At 45.9% G+C, this 13,358-nt stretch overlaps 2 protein-coding genes across 4 annotated transcripts; one reads left to right on the top strand and one right to left on the bottom strand.

Annotated features, from left to right (window-relative positions):
- Positions 1-117: 117 nt before the first annotated feature.
- Positions 118-4,983, top strand: BDCG_04778 (alpha/beta-glucosidase agdC). The gene is made up of 9 exons (XM_045420421.1): positions 118-325; positions 450-1,911; positions 1,979-2,479; positions 2,539-2,648; positions 2,727-3,042; positions 3,095-3,553; positions 3,625-3,733; positions 3,803-3,918; positions 3,979-4,983. The coding sequence occupies exons 2-9, from the start codon at positions 1,695-1,697 to the stop codon at positions 4,830-4,832; spliced, it is 2,682 nt and encodes an 893-aa protein (XP_045276533.1). The 5' UTR covers positions 118-325; positions 450-1,694; the 3' UTR covers positions 4,833-4,983.
- BDCG_04776 (POT family proton-dependent oligopeptide transporter) lies at positions 3,913-11,974 on the bottom strand. Of its 3 annotated transcripts, none has more exons than XM_045420420.1 (11): positions 11,094-11,974; positions 10,934-11,011; positions 10,837-10,878; positions 10,685-10,723; positions 10,437-10,620; positions 10,005-10,370; positions 9,792-9,946; positions 9,403-9,737; positions 9,244-9,340; positions 5,150-9,161; positions 3,913-5,078 (listed from the first exon to the last, which is right to left on the bottom strand). In XM_045420420.1, exons 1-10 carry the CDS (start codon positions 11,335-11,337, stop codon positions 8,905-8,907), a joined length of 1,797 nt encoding a protein of 598 aa, XP_045281003.1. In that variant the 5' UTR covers positions 11,338-11,974; the 3' UTR covers positions 3,913-5,078; positions 5,150-8,904. The 3 variants fall into 3 exon arrangements, with proteins under 3 accessions (XP_045281003.1, XP_045281002.1, XP_045281001.1); XM_045420419.1 differs by having other exon boundaries at positions 3,913-5,487; positions 5,553-9,161; XM_045420418.1 differs by having other exon boundaries at positions 3,913-9,161.
- Positions 11,975-13,358: the final 1,384 nt, after the last annotated feature.

The following is a 13,358-nucleotide window of genomic DNA, read 5'->3' as shown; positions in this document are numbered from 1 at the left end:
CTATATATATTTTCTGATAATTTTTGATAATTTTATATAGTAAAATGAATACTTGATTGAAGTTTTATTAGATATTCTCGGCTCCGAGCCTCTAGTACACTGACTTCCTGACAACTTCTGACATGCAACTTCGCCTTGAGCCAATTCCAATAACCCCGGGTCATTGACATTGATTCCATCAAGCCCAGGCATGAAATTGGAAAACCTGAGGAGCTTGCTCCGGCATTGTTCACCTTCACTGGGTCATATATTCAGCAGAAAGAGAAGATAGCACCGACTCAAGGTATTGATCCAGAAGAAACAAGAACCTATCTCAGCCCTGTAGGTATGTGACGGCCCCAGTGAACCAGAGAAAGTTATACAGGCCTAAAAATAGAGCCAAGAGGGAAATATCAAATATCCCCCTTTTCCATTTATTAACTTCAGAAAACTTCTCTGGGGACACGGAGATATGTCCTTGCCCTCATACACTGTTTCCAACTTGATAGTTTGATGAGCCTAGGTTGGTTTTAATTCCGCTATTGCAAGATGGTAACTAGAGCAATCAAAACGTTAAAAATTGAACTGATAACCCGTTGTTTTAAGGATATCATCTCTAGTCTAACGGAAAAACGTCTCATTTAGTTAAGACACATGCTTTCCCGCTTCAGGGGGGACATACCGGGAAACTTATTGTCAGGATTTCTCGAGGGGGGTACTAAGATATATCCAGGGGAAAAAGGTTCTCTAGAAACAGAAACGAGGAGATGTCAAACTGTTGCTTAACTACCCAGCTAGATTGACAGCACCCTTTTCCTGTCAGTGCTGCTCGGAACTCACAAATAATGATTTCTCCTTTGAAAATGATAACCATAGTTACCTTAGAACATTCTTCGATTTTGCTTACCTGAGGTGATGATAGACGGCCAATAGACGGTTAATTGACTCAGGGAAGAAATCTGCAGATTGCCCCCATCGAGGACCGCAAAGGCGCTGTTGGTTGTTCCAGATCCCATACAAGTGCTGCTAGTGCCAGGTTTTAGTCGGATTCCCAGCGTCGAATTGCTACTACGCAGCGTAAAGGCGACGATCTCTCGGCCCTAATGTTGGATAATTTGGTTGGCAAGCAAGCTCCATCCTGCCACAAGATTTTGCCCAGAGGAAAAAGAAAAAAGTTCTTCAACTTCGAACAGAAATAATGGCAGGATGAATGAACTCCAGGGGCATTTTTTTATTTTCCAGAGTCAATGCTACTTTGAATAGCCGACTCTGATTTTTGACCTCCACTTTGAAGCTTGAAGCTCGAAAAGAGTCAGTGGTCAAACGAGCAAGCACTTCACAAAGTCGAGAATAACAACAAATAGCTAAGCACAGGTCAAGGAAAGATGGCGCTATTACGATGATCAACCGCCTCAATTACGTTTTCTAAGAATGCTCTACGCTGGGGAAGCTGGGTTTAGGGCCCAGAACGCGCCCGAAATACGTCGAGTTTTCCGGTCGCCCTATCCACATTCAACAAAGAAAGACGCATGCAAATCTCCGCAAGATGTTACTGTTGTACTCTACAGCATGTCTTGGATTGCTATCATTGTGCCAGGGATCTTCGGGACGGTTATTAAAGATGATTCGGAGATGGAGCTATGGCTATAAATTCGGTCCAACTACCCACGTTGTTTATTTGATGAAAAGCTAGCCTGTCTTTCAGTCCTACAAATATGAAGCCCATCTTGTTGCTCCTACCCGGCCTTGTGAGCGCTGCTTGTCGGCCTCCAAAAGGGCCCCTTCCAATCGCTAAATGCCCCGGATATAAAGCTTCAAATTTCCATGAACTAGAAAATGTTGTCGTTGCAGACTTACATCTCGCGGGGCAGCCATGTAATACCTACGGCCAAGACTTGAAGAACCTGAAGCTCAGGGTCGAATATGAAACTGGTAAGCGTCATGATATTCACAAATTTAAATAGTGTCTAGTACTAATCGATTGACATTGGAATGGCAGATTCACGGCTTCATGTGAAAATTCATGACGCCGATGAGGATGTTTACCAGGTTCCAGAATCAGTCTTCCCCCGGCCACAGCCTGAACGAGGAGACCATAAATCTTTGCTGAAATTTTCTTACGTGGAAACCCCATTTTCCTTTTCCGTATCACGTAGAGATAATGGCGAGGTTCTCTTTGATACCGCAGGGTCCAATCTCGTCTTCCAATCGCAATACTTGAATCTCCGCACTTCCCTGCCAACAGACCCAAACCTTTATGGCATGGGGGAGCACACAAATCCCTTCCGCCTGAATACTACGAACTATACTGCAACTCTATGGAATCGTGATGCATACGGAATCCCGCCCGGGACCAATTTATATGGCGACCACCCGGTCTACATTGACCACAGAGGTGAAGCCGGTACTCACGGCGTGTTTCTCCTTAACTCTAACGGCATGGACGTCAAGATCGATAGGAATGAGAATGGTGGTCAATATCTAGAATACAATTCTCTAGGTTAGTGACGCAGAAAAAAGTGAGGTTTGGTGGATCTTTTATTGATCGACATCAACTAGGTGGAATCATTGATCTTTACTTCTTTGCTGGCCCGACCCCAAAACAAGCTGCCTCTCAATACGCAGAGGTGGTGGGACTACCGGCCATGATGCCTTACTGGGGGTTTGGGGTGGGTTTCCATTTTACAGATACTCCTACCGCTATTTCGTTCCTGTTGATAGAAAACGCCTCGTTGACGTTAAAATAGTTCCATCAATGCCGCTATGGATATCGAGATGCCTTTGACGTTGCCGAGGTGGTCTATAATTACAGTCAGGCGAATATTCCGCTTGAGACGATGTGGACGGACATCGACTACATGGATCGCCGCAAAGTTTTTACCCTAGATCCGAAGCGATTTCCGATAAAAAAGGTCCGGGGACTCGTGGACTACTTGCATCAGCATGACCAACATTACATTGTGATGGTGGATCCTGCGGTGGCGTATTCTGATAATGGAGCGTTCAACAGGGGGGTGGAGCAAGATATCTTTTTGAAAAGAGCTGATGGTTCCATATACACAGGTATGCATCAAAGATGTCGACAATTTAAGTTCCCGTTTCTAATCCCGAGTAGGTGTTGTGTGGCCTGGTGTGACAGCGTTCCCAGACTGGTTCCATCCAAATGCAGAAAACTACTGGGTGAACGAATTTGCCCAATTTTTCGACGCGCAAACTGGAGTAGATATCGACGGCTTATGGATCGACATGAATGAACCTGCCAATTTCTGCAACTACCCTTGTAAGGATCCAGAAAAGTACGCAGTAGATAACAAGTTTCCCCCTGAACCACCCGCAGTGCGACTGAATCCACGACCCATTCCAGGATTTCCACCAGTGTTCCAGCCGCCCCATAGCCGCGCGAAGAGAGACGGTAAACATGGCCATAAGCAGGGTCTTCCAAACCGCGAGCTTATAAACCCACCGTACAAGATTCGTAACCAGGCAGGATCCATCAGCAACAAAACTGCGGACACCGACCTAGTCCATGCAAACGGTTTGGTTGAGTATGATGTACATAACATTTACGGAAGCAGTAAGTTCTCTCTCTTCCTCCGTCGATATTATTTTCGATCCTTTGGAATCGATGGTTAATTAAGATTGTAGTGATGAGCCAAGTATCTCGCACTGCGATGCTCAAGAGACGATCGTCGGTGAGGCCGTTTGTTATCACGCGTAGTACGTTTGCGGGCGCTGGAAACCATGTTGGGAAATGGTGAGCATGATCAGTTGTTCAAAAAGAGAAACTAGATTTAGTTGGCTGTGCTGACGATTTTGAGAACAGGCTCGGCGATAATCTAAGCACATGGGAACAGTATAGGAGATCAATCGGGCAGATGCTTGCTTTTTCATCCATCTTCCAAGTACCCATGACGGGGAGTGATGTCTGTGGCTTTGGAGGTACGCACATATAAATATTGATGCTTGGGGTGAATTTCATTAATTGACTGGGGTCTATAGGCAACACAACGGAGACTCTTTGCTCCAGATGGGCAATGCTTGGTGCATTTAGCCCGTTCTACCGTAACCATAACGGTCTCGACTCCGAAAGCCAAGAATTCTACCGCTGGGAGTCGGTCGCGGAAGCCGCCCGGAAAGCTATCGAAATTAGATACAAGCTGCTTGACTACATTTATACGGCCTTTTACCGGCAGACAAAGACGGGTGAACCTCTCCTCAATCCGCTATTCTACTTGTACCCTAAGGACCAAAACACCTTCTCGATCGATCTTCAATTCTTCTACGGAGACGCCATTCTCGTCAGCCCTGTGACGGAGGAGAATTCCACAAGCGTAGACATATATCTGCCAGACGATATCTTCTATGATTATTACACCGGCAAACCAGTCCGCGGCGAAGGCAAATCCATCACTCTCAACGATATCCCTTTCACCCACATCCCCCTCCATATCCGCGGGGGAAACATCGTCCCACTTAGAAGTAACGGTGCCAACACCACCAAAGGCCTCCGCGAGCAACCGTTTGACATTATCATTGCGCCCGGGCTTGATGGCAATGCTGCTGGAACTCTATACCTTGACGATGGCGAATCTCTAGAGCAAAAGCATAGAACGGAGATCCAATTCTCGTATGGCAAGGGGCTATTCAGAATGGAGGGTAAGTTTGACTACGAGGCCATTGGCCAGTTGAAGATCGCCTCTATCTCGGTGCTGGGTCGTGACGGGAAGCCGGCCAAAGTTTCCAAGGAGGGTGGTGATGAGGGTTCTCAGTTCGAGTATGATCCTGAAACCGGGGTGTCATCCGCAAAGGTTGACTTGCCGTTGACGGGACCGGCAGAGATTAAGGTTTTGTGATTGGCAAGTGGAGTGGTAAATTCGGGGCCTCGCAGTCATGTTTGACTCCCTTTTTTTGTTCTCATGGTAGGAATTTTGTGTGTTTATGTAAATAGGCTCATAAAACATAGTTATACGTATATAGCCCACTACAGGTTGTTGATTCTTCCAGTTTCTATTCCATTCACGGTGGCTCGGGGTCATTAGATGTGATTTCCTACTCTTATCTGTTGTGCCGTCCGTCGGTGGCACAATTCCCGTTTTTTCCTGAGCCGGGTTATCAGTGTCACCAAAAGTGAGATAAAGTGCAAGTATCAAATGACAGAAGAGAAACCCACCAATATGAACAGTATCTAGTCCTGTTAACTCACAGCCCTTCCCCGGGCTTTCTCCTGCAAATAGAGCACGCCCCCTCCTTGCCCACTCAGGGATATCCTCAGCATAGCTGGAAATCAAGTTGAGTAAGCCATTAGCGACAAGAAGGTGCCACCAAAGTTGGAAAATCTCTCTCATCATCTGGCTACATATCAGGCCCGGGGTGAGTTCCGGCTGTGCATGCCGCAGCCTCCTCGTCCCGCAATTCTTCGACCTCCATAACCTATCGTATCAGAGAGGAAAGAGAATCCCAACAGCCTTCTCGAATACAGGCAGGCTGTAAATGGAGAACAAAAAGTATCTATAGCTTGGTTACGCAGTGTAACTAGATGGCGACGGTTAGAACCTAGGAAAGAACTTACGTACATGTACATGTACATACATATACCAAGTTTTAGGACCCTATTCGCATGCCTTCAGGAGGTAGAGTGTATGCTGTAATTCTGTGTTCATGCAATCTTGCCAGATCTTGCGTCTGAGAAGTTGCAATTTCCCCATATATATCCGGGATATGATTGCATGATATTATCATGAGGGTTCAGCGGCCACTCATAGCTTAAGGAGCCAGCGATTCCGATCAAAAATATTCCACTCTGTGCAATAACGGCAGTATAGTGGCAGTTCTCTATGGTCTCTGAGCTTTGGGCCACGCCAACCACTACTCGTAATGTCAAGATTCACTGAAATCGGGTAGCAACAGAGCGTATTCATCTAGCCGCTGAAGGTGATGGTCTATCCTTGTTTGAGTCGGCGACGGTGCGAGTAGAATTGACGGCGTGCTACAGTCTGTATGCTTTGGTGAATAATCCCGGCACATACAACGGCGTGCCATTGCTTGTAAGGGATATTTCAGCTGCTATCATCCCAGCATTGCCCAAAACAAGCCTCCTTTTCCCGGTTGATTGAAAACCCGAAGGTCCACTGCATGGTAATGGTTACATAGTTCCCCCGCAAGGTGGCCCCCCCATACAAGTAATGGACAAAATTACATGCCGGCAATAAAATGCGGCTCTGATATCTGATGTCTCTTTTTGCCGATCTGCCTCGATATCTCTATATTGACAGGCAACTTCTTTTGCGTAACTATCAGGCTCCTCGTATATTCGATGCCATACTGATTCATGTGCTAACTACTTAACAGGCAGTACCACGAGTCAGCTCAAGTCGAGCACTCAATGCAATGATGCTGTTTTCAATTGCGGGCTCTCTCTATGCGAAACCTGTAATGCTACAGGACGCCAAAACAGCGAGGCTAAACGCCCGTGATACGTGGTCCGTATCGGAGGGGTAGCAGTCAAAAGCACATCCCCGCCTCCTTTTCTATTGTCTGGATAGAAGAGACAACGATCTATCTTCCTCATATCAACTGTTTTCCAGATAGAGGTCGTTCTGGGACTTGACAATATTGGCATAACCATTGCGTTTGCATCTGATAGTTAACTACCGGTATGACGGATGCAACACGGTTTTGCTTCGTCCCCTCTCCGCAGAGACCTGTAGGGATAGGCAGTTTTCGCCGGTGTCAGCCCGTTAAGGGCTGGATCGGGGAGCATGGGTGTCCCAGACTCCCAGGGCTTAAATGCAAAGTTAAGCAATCAGGCGGCCATGTTCGCGCCTGTTCCGTTCTCGCATCATCATGGCTTGTGATAATGGGATGCCAAACATGGGATTTGGGTCTTGGGCCTCATTCCCAGTGCATTACTGTAATATGTACATGTACATGTACATACCATATATATATGTAGCTTTTGGTCGAGATAGATAAGAAATATACGAGATTGTTCCCTGGCAAGTGTTCGATGGAGAAAGGAACGTCCCTCGGAACACATTCCCTGAAATTCCTACCCAGAAAGACCCTGAGTTGCTGAGAGCAGGGAAATTAAACTGCTGCACGAATTCCAATAGTATGAGGGGGGGGCGTTCACAAGGATGCTCCATCGTCATCTTTGCGTCTGTGGTGATTGCCGGCTCTCAAGCAGTAAATTTAACAGTATAGTACGGAGGAAGTTTGACAGGGTTGACTTGCATATTTACACGAATGGATTCGTTGTGAAATCGATGCTTTTCCCCTTTGGGCTTGGAAGGACGGGCGCTCTTGGTGCTCTTGGTGCTCAAGCTGAATCTTTCACCATCTGATTATTCTTGTCTTAGAGTCTGCTAGGGGATTTGATTGGACTGCGCCGTAGTGTGTGCGGCCCGGAAAGCTCAAATGCGGCCGAATCTGACCATCCGCCCCCCAGACCAACCTTCGCGCGGATAATAGAAGCTCATGGATTAAGATATATATATATATATATATATAAATATATATATCTCGCTCTCAATTGGTGCCTTTGACAGCCAGTCCCTGGATGGGATGGTCTAAAATAAGTCTCCGAGGCAGGAAAATGGAAACTGATAGGTGGTTGGGATATATAGTTATACCCTAGAAACGAGCTCTTTTATTCTTTATTCCAAGGAGGAACTTTCTGAGCGTTCTACCATGTGGAGGGGGCGCCATCCTCAATCGCAATCAGCTGACGGCGGTCTCTGCGGGTTTTTCCGGGGAAGAATACGGAGTAGTTAAATAATAATATAAATATATTGTGCGCAAATATATAAAAAATAAAAATGCAAAGCCAAGCGCTGGTTTTTCAAGCCAGGAGTTTCAGCCAAGCCCAAAAGGCCGAATCAGCGCGTTGTGGCGCCAGCTCGTCTCGCTCGCTTACAACAAACAGTAGTTAGGCTTTTTGTAGGGAGTATGTATCGTATGTAGAACCAAGCGCATGTGCCATTAATCTCTCTTCCAAGCCGCTCTCGACTCTCGAGCCAAAGTCCCTTGTTATAAATAATAAAAGAGAGCAAACGGAAAAATATGAACTCCTCATACGCCTTGTACATTAGTGTATTAAATACGCGTAATCTAATCTACTGGTTGATATGAGAGATCGGTTATATTGGCGTGTTAAATTTTAGTGTAATTTATGTAACCCTATTTGACCTAACTTAACCTTAGGAATGTTATTATTACATACAGTATAACCAGATCTTGATCTTGAAGCTCTATCTTTATTCTCCCTTGCTCTCTTTCCTTTATACTGACATCAAAAGACACACAAGTTTGAGTGAATGACAGGGAAATTTGATGATGATGAATGAGAAAGTTGGCTGTGAGAACACATCATATACAAGCATAGAGCAGAAACCACAGATTTGCATAGAATTTACACAGTACGGAGTAGAGTAGTATGAGAAATTATTGATTGGTAACTACTTCTGAACTAATAGCTTAGTTGATACACTAATGGTATTGCACTAACTGTGGCCTCGCGGCTAGACAAGGAGATAACCGGGGGGCAGGGGGGTGGGAGGGTTGGACCTAAAAACTAGCTAATAATATAGATGACAGAGTAAAAAGAACTCATGCCGAAAATTCTGCGCCCACGCTAGTTTTCTCGCATTAAAATTTTTCAGAGTTATTAAAAAGGAGTGTTGGAAAGATCAATAAAAGTGGTATTGTCGGCGCATGCGCATGAATATATGCAGAGCAGGCAGAGGTAGCAAAAAGTGGGGTATATTCGCTACTACTCGAACGCATTTTTGTCCCCTCCGCTCTCTTCGAGAGGTATGGAATAAAAGGAATAAAAAGGAATAAAAAGAAGAGGAGGGAAAGAGAGGAGGAAGCCGCATACGAAGAGAGGGGGGAAAACTTATCAAAGGAAACGAGACGGGTGGTAGATTATGATTTCAATTCGTCGTCGAGAACCTTGGCATCGGCGTCTGCCCCTGCAAGGCCTCGGTACTCCGATTCTTGGATCATGTTCATTTGCTCTTCCATCTTGTCGAGACCTCTGAATGTGAACCAGAAGACAACGCCACCAAAGAAGGCGATAATGGCAACAATAGTGTAGTTCCAGACGAGGAGGGGGTCCTCAGAAACGGACACGAAGGCTTGACCAAGGGCCGCTGATACAGCGCTGGTGAAGTGGTAGAAACCTATCTCAGCGGAGAGTGTTAATATCTGCATTCTAGTTTAATAATAAGATATAAGAGCAAAAGAGAGAGCGTGAAAACTGACCGAAAACCAATCCTCTCATGTTGGCAGGCGCTTTGGTGTACGAATATTCAAGGCCAGTGATCGAAGCCATGATCTCGGATAGACCAACGAGAACATACTATCGGTTTGGATTAATATTTGGATTGATAGGAAGATTGTTCTATGAATGGAGGTTCTTACCGAGCCAGCCTGGACCCAGACGTTTATTGGAGCAGGAGTAGGGCAGGTATTCATGTATCTCCCGCAAGCACCTGTGGTATAGATGAAATGTTGGACAACGGCAGCCCAGATCATCGCACAAGTGGCAATAAAGAAACCAGCCGCCATCCGTCGCAGCGGGGAGAAGCGAATTTTAAGGAAACGCAGGCACGGATAAACAATTAAATCCAAAATCGGAATCATGATGACAATCCCAAGTGGGTTGAGGTTGTTGATGAGATCGTTCGGGACGCCGTGAAGCTCCAATGTTGCAGCCTGGGAGGTGAGATTCCCGTCGATTTGATTGTACGCCAACCCTGGCCATTATCAGTATTAAGGAAACAGGCGAGGACATAGGTATTCTTCCTTACAGAAGAGTGGATAATACGCAAACACCAAACAGGCTTTGGTTCCTCTGGCCACTTGTTCAACCCAAGCATCGTCGAAAGTCATCCACTTGGGCTTGTTTGCGACGTTTGAAGGCTTGACATCGTTCCAGAAAGCCGGCGATCCTAGGTTACGAATACTATTACAGAGGTCAGATATGGTGTAATCCTCCTGTCAGAGTGATTAAAGCTACTTACGTTCTTCTAGGGTTCCAGGAGATTTTCCCCTTGCAAGCAAACCTGATAAGTTTCACGGCGTTTCCTAGGACGGATTCGGTCGGCGGATAGTGAACGTATCTGCTGTGGAACACTCCCAGCACAAGAGGGCAGAAGCAGAACATTACAGTAGGGAGTGTGAAGGAGAGCCAGAAACCAATGTAGCGCTCGGCGTAGACCATGGTAACCTGACCAACGATGGAACCGATGTTAATGCAAAGATAGAAATACATGAAAATACGCTGCGTAGTGAGAGCGGGGTCCAGGATGATCTTTTCGCCTTTCCGTTCAACGACGCGCATCTTCGTATATTTCAATTGCTCAACCATGAGCGGGGAAATATTAGGCCTAGAAAATGTCAGTTCCGTCTACACTTCGAAGTGTCCCTGCCTGATGAAAGTATATAAATCTCACTTGAAACCACCCACGCCAGCACCGAAAACCAGAAGGCCAATGGCGAGACATCCCAGAGCTCCATCGGGATGCTGAATGACGGGAGGAAGAGCGGAAACGATAAGGATGATATGGCCAAACATAGCAAGAGCAATAGAGTATTGAATGGTTCTCATTTTTCCCCATTTCGTATCAGCGAAGTAGCCTGGCAGTCGATGATATTAGTTTTCCGAAACTCCTTATTGCTAACACTAGATATGCATACATACCGCCGAAGAGGGGAGCAAAATACGACCACATTTTATTGACTTTTCTAGATTATTAGCGATCTGGAAGGAATTAAAAAAAAAGAAAAAAAAGAAAAAAAAGAAAAGAAAGAAAAAAGAAAAGAAATTGGTGGGAGAGCATGAGTCGCGCGTACACAATACCATTCCCTGGGAAGCTCGTTGACCCTTGCCGAGAGCTACGAAGAGTGTCAGCTCAAAGTTTTCAAGCAATATCCGGAAAAAACCATTCACCTCCAGGTTGGCCATTGGATCTAGGGTCGTTTCCGGTAGTAGATCCTTCCGGGAGCGGTTGCTGGACGAAATTGGTCACTGTAAATATTTCATCAGCCCGATAAGTCTACTACATTATGATGCATTGTGAAGAGTTTCAAACACACAAAACTACACGTACAGACGATTGTGGTTCCATAATAGGCAAACCGTTCACATAACTCGACGAAAGCAACGGTGAAGCAGATCCAGGGAACTTTGTCAGGAATGCGCCTGAGGGTATCCAGCTCGTGTTCCGTCGGCTCGGGGCCGTCGCTGTCGCCATAATGATCGATTTCCTTTAAATCTGCCTTCCCTGAAATCGATACATCTGTCCAATTGCTCCTAGCCGCGTCCGGGTTATCCGCAGCATCATTATAAGCCATAACTCGAAGGCCCTTGTTGAGGGGGGGGGGGGGGCAAGGCTCATAACAGAGGACACGAAAAATGATACGCGAAGATGGCGCCAAAAGCAAGGAAGAAGAAAGGATAAAGGGACGGCGACAGGACAGGGGACAGTCGGAGGGAGGCGACAACGGGGGAGATCAGCTATTTACATGTTTTTTTACCCATGTTCAACCAAACCAACCATGCATGGATGACAGAACCAAAGCGCAAGCAAGCGCCCATTATTATTATTGCCCATTGCCCTGCCCTGCCTTGGCTTGTCTTGCCTTGGCTTGTGTCTTTTCTGGGGCACATAGCACAACAATATTCCTCCGACCTGGGCAACAAGGCCAAGAACGCCGCCTTGGGAACGAACAAGAAGCAGCCGAGTTTATCGGCTCCGAAGCAAGCAAGCAAAAGAGAGAGAGAGAGAGAGAGAGATTGGAGATTGGAGAGCAAGCGACCCAATCACCTCATCGCCTTTCATAGTTGCATCTTACAGGCTTGGCGCGCTCAGCCTGGCCGTTATTTGGCCGTTCCATGGTGTGTCATGATGTCAACGAGTTATCGAGTAGTTACTCCGTATAGTAGTTAACTATGGTATGGAAGTATGCTCGTTTGGCCAAACTCCTCTCCGATCGGCTGTCTAGGAACCTGGTTGGATTACATCTAGCTCCGACTAGCTGCGAACTCTACTCTCTCCCTCAGTACAAGTAACTAAGTTAACTTACTCAGTAGCGCGCTCTTCTTAGGGCAAGGGGAATGTTGCATTGTCTCGCTTTTAGCGCGCACTCGCTCACTTCAACTGTCAATCATCTCAATCTCAATCTCTCTCATGCGTGGTTTTGAGTTCAACGCCAGACATTTTTGATTTGCTCTTGAGCTTCGGGCAAGATCCAACAACAAAATAAGCATTCGAGAACCAGACAAAAAAAAAACCAAAAAAACACGCCGCAAAAGCTTCTGGAAGATTGAGATAAGATAGAACAAACATGCACGTCAACAAATCGCTTGGGTTGAAATTCCTAATTCTGTCCCATTTGTCCCACTGCACTGTAACTATACATAACATACAATAATACACAAAACACTGACAGTCAAGGAGACAAAAAAGGACTCGCTCTAATATTCTTGCAATTCCTGATATATCCCACTCTACCCAATGTTTTTCGATGAACCCAATGCCATGAATGGATGCTATGGATGCTAACACTAGTCTCTCACTAAAATGGCACTTGGACGAGACTAATAAGAAGAAAAACTGACTGGTTTCTTGCCTGCTAGTTGCTTCCTATCCTAATATTATTATTATTGCCCTGACCGCGGCGGGGGGAAATATTAACAGTGCGCGCAATTTTGGCCTTTCTATGTATGTACATGTACCCAATCACTGCAGTATGCTGCCATTTGTTAACTACCTCGGCAGTAGCCAGTGATCCATGATAAATAATAATAATAAGTCGATAACTGCGCTGTGTATGTATAAACAGTTTTCCCATCACCAGAAGATTTTGGGGGGAAAAGGGGGAAGGCATGGCATTCATTCATTCAGCCTTTGCTGTTGATTCAAGCTTTTCCTCCTCCACGCTCATGTATTCTCAAGCATATAACTACGGCGTCCAACCAACCAGCTGGGCCCATTCGCGTGTTCCTCCCCATATTTTATTATTATGGTTTTGCCAACAAAAGCTTAACTTATCTTGAGAAACCACTTTCCTGGGTCTCCCCCCCTTGCTTTCTGGAGCAACAAAGGCAACTCGTGTGCTCAGCCGCCAGGCCAAGGAGCCCCCAGGGAATTGAGGTTATTTAGGACGGCCCAAGGGAACTACGCAGTAACTACAGTAACTACAGTACAGTACAGTACGTGGACTGGTTGGTCATTATTGGCTGCCTACTACGGAGTAGTGAGGTCAGTATTGTCAGCACAACAAAGTATTCCAATCAAGTAACTAGATAAGCTCCCCAACTGACTAGTCCCTTGCGAGTGGTCTGTGGCAAATGTCTTTGTTCTTCTTCATAT

This window comes from Blastomyces dermatitidis (genome assembly GCF_000003525.1).
Source record: "Blastomyces dermatitidis ER-3 genomic scaffold supercont1.5, whole genome shotgun sequence".
Taxonomy (NCBI): Eukaryota; Fungi; Ascomycota; class Eurotiomycetes; order Onygenales; family Ajellomycetaceae; genus Blastomyces; species Blastomyces dermatitidis.
This window is presented reverse-complemented; position numbering and strand designations above follow the sequence as displayed.

Coding starts and splice junctions, on each gene's coding strand:
- BDCG_04776 (XM_045420418.1), bottom strand. CDS start 11,337: ATGGCTTATAATGATGCTGCGGATAACCCGGACGCGGCTAGGAGCAAT. Junction 10,724..10,836: donor TTCCCAGGGAATGGTATTGT/GTACGCGCGACT, acceptor AATCTAGAAAAG/TCAATAAAATGTGGTCGTAT. Junction 9,738..9,791: donor TGCGTATTATCCACTCTTCT/GTAAGGAAGAAT, acceptor GATAATGGCCAG/GGTTGGCGTACAATCAAATC.
- BDCG_04778 (XM_045420421.1), top strand. CDS start 1,695: ATGAAGCCCATCTTGTTGCTCCTACCCGGCCTTGTGAGCGCTGCTTGT. Junction 3,554..3,624: donor ACATAACATTTACGGAAGCA/GTAAGTTCTCTC, acceptor TTAAGATTGTAG/TGATGAGCCAAGTATCTCGC. Junction 3,919..3,978: donor TGATGTCTGTGGCTTTGGAG/GTACGCACATAT, acceptor TGGGGTCTATAG/GCAACACAACGGAGACTCTT.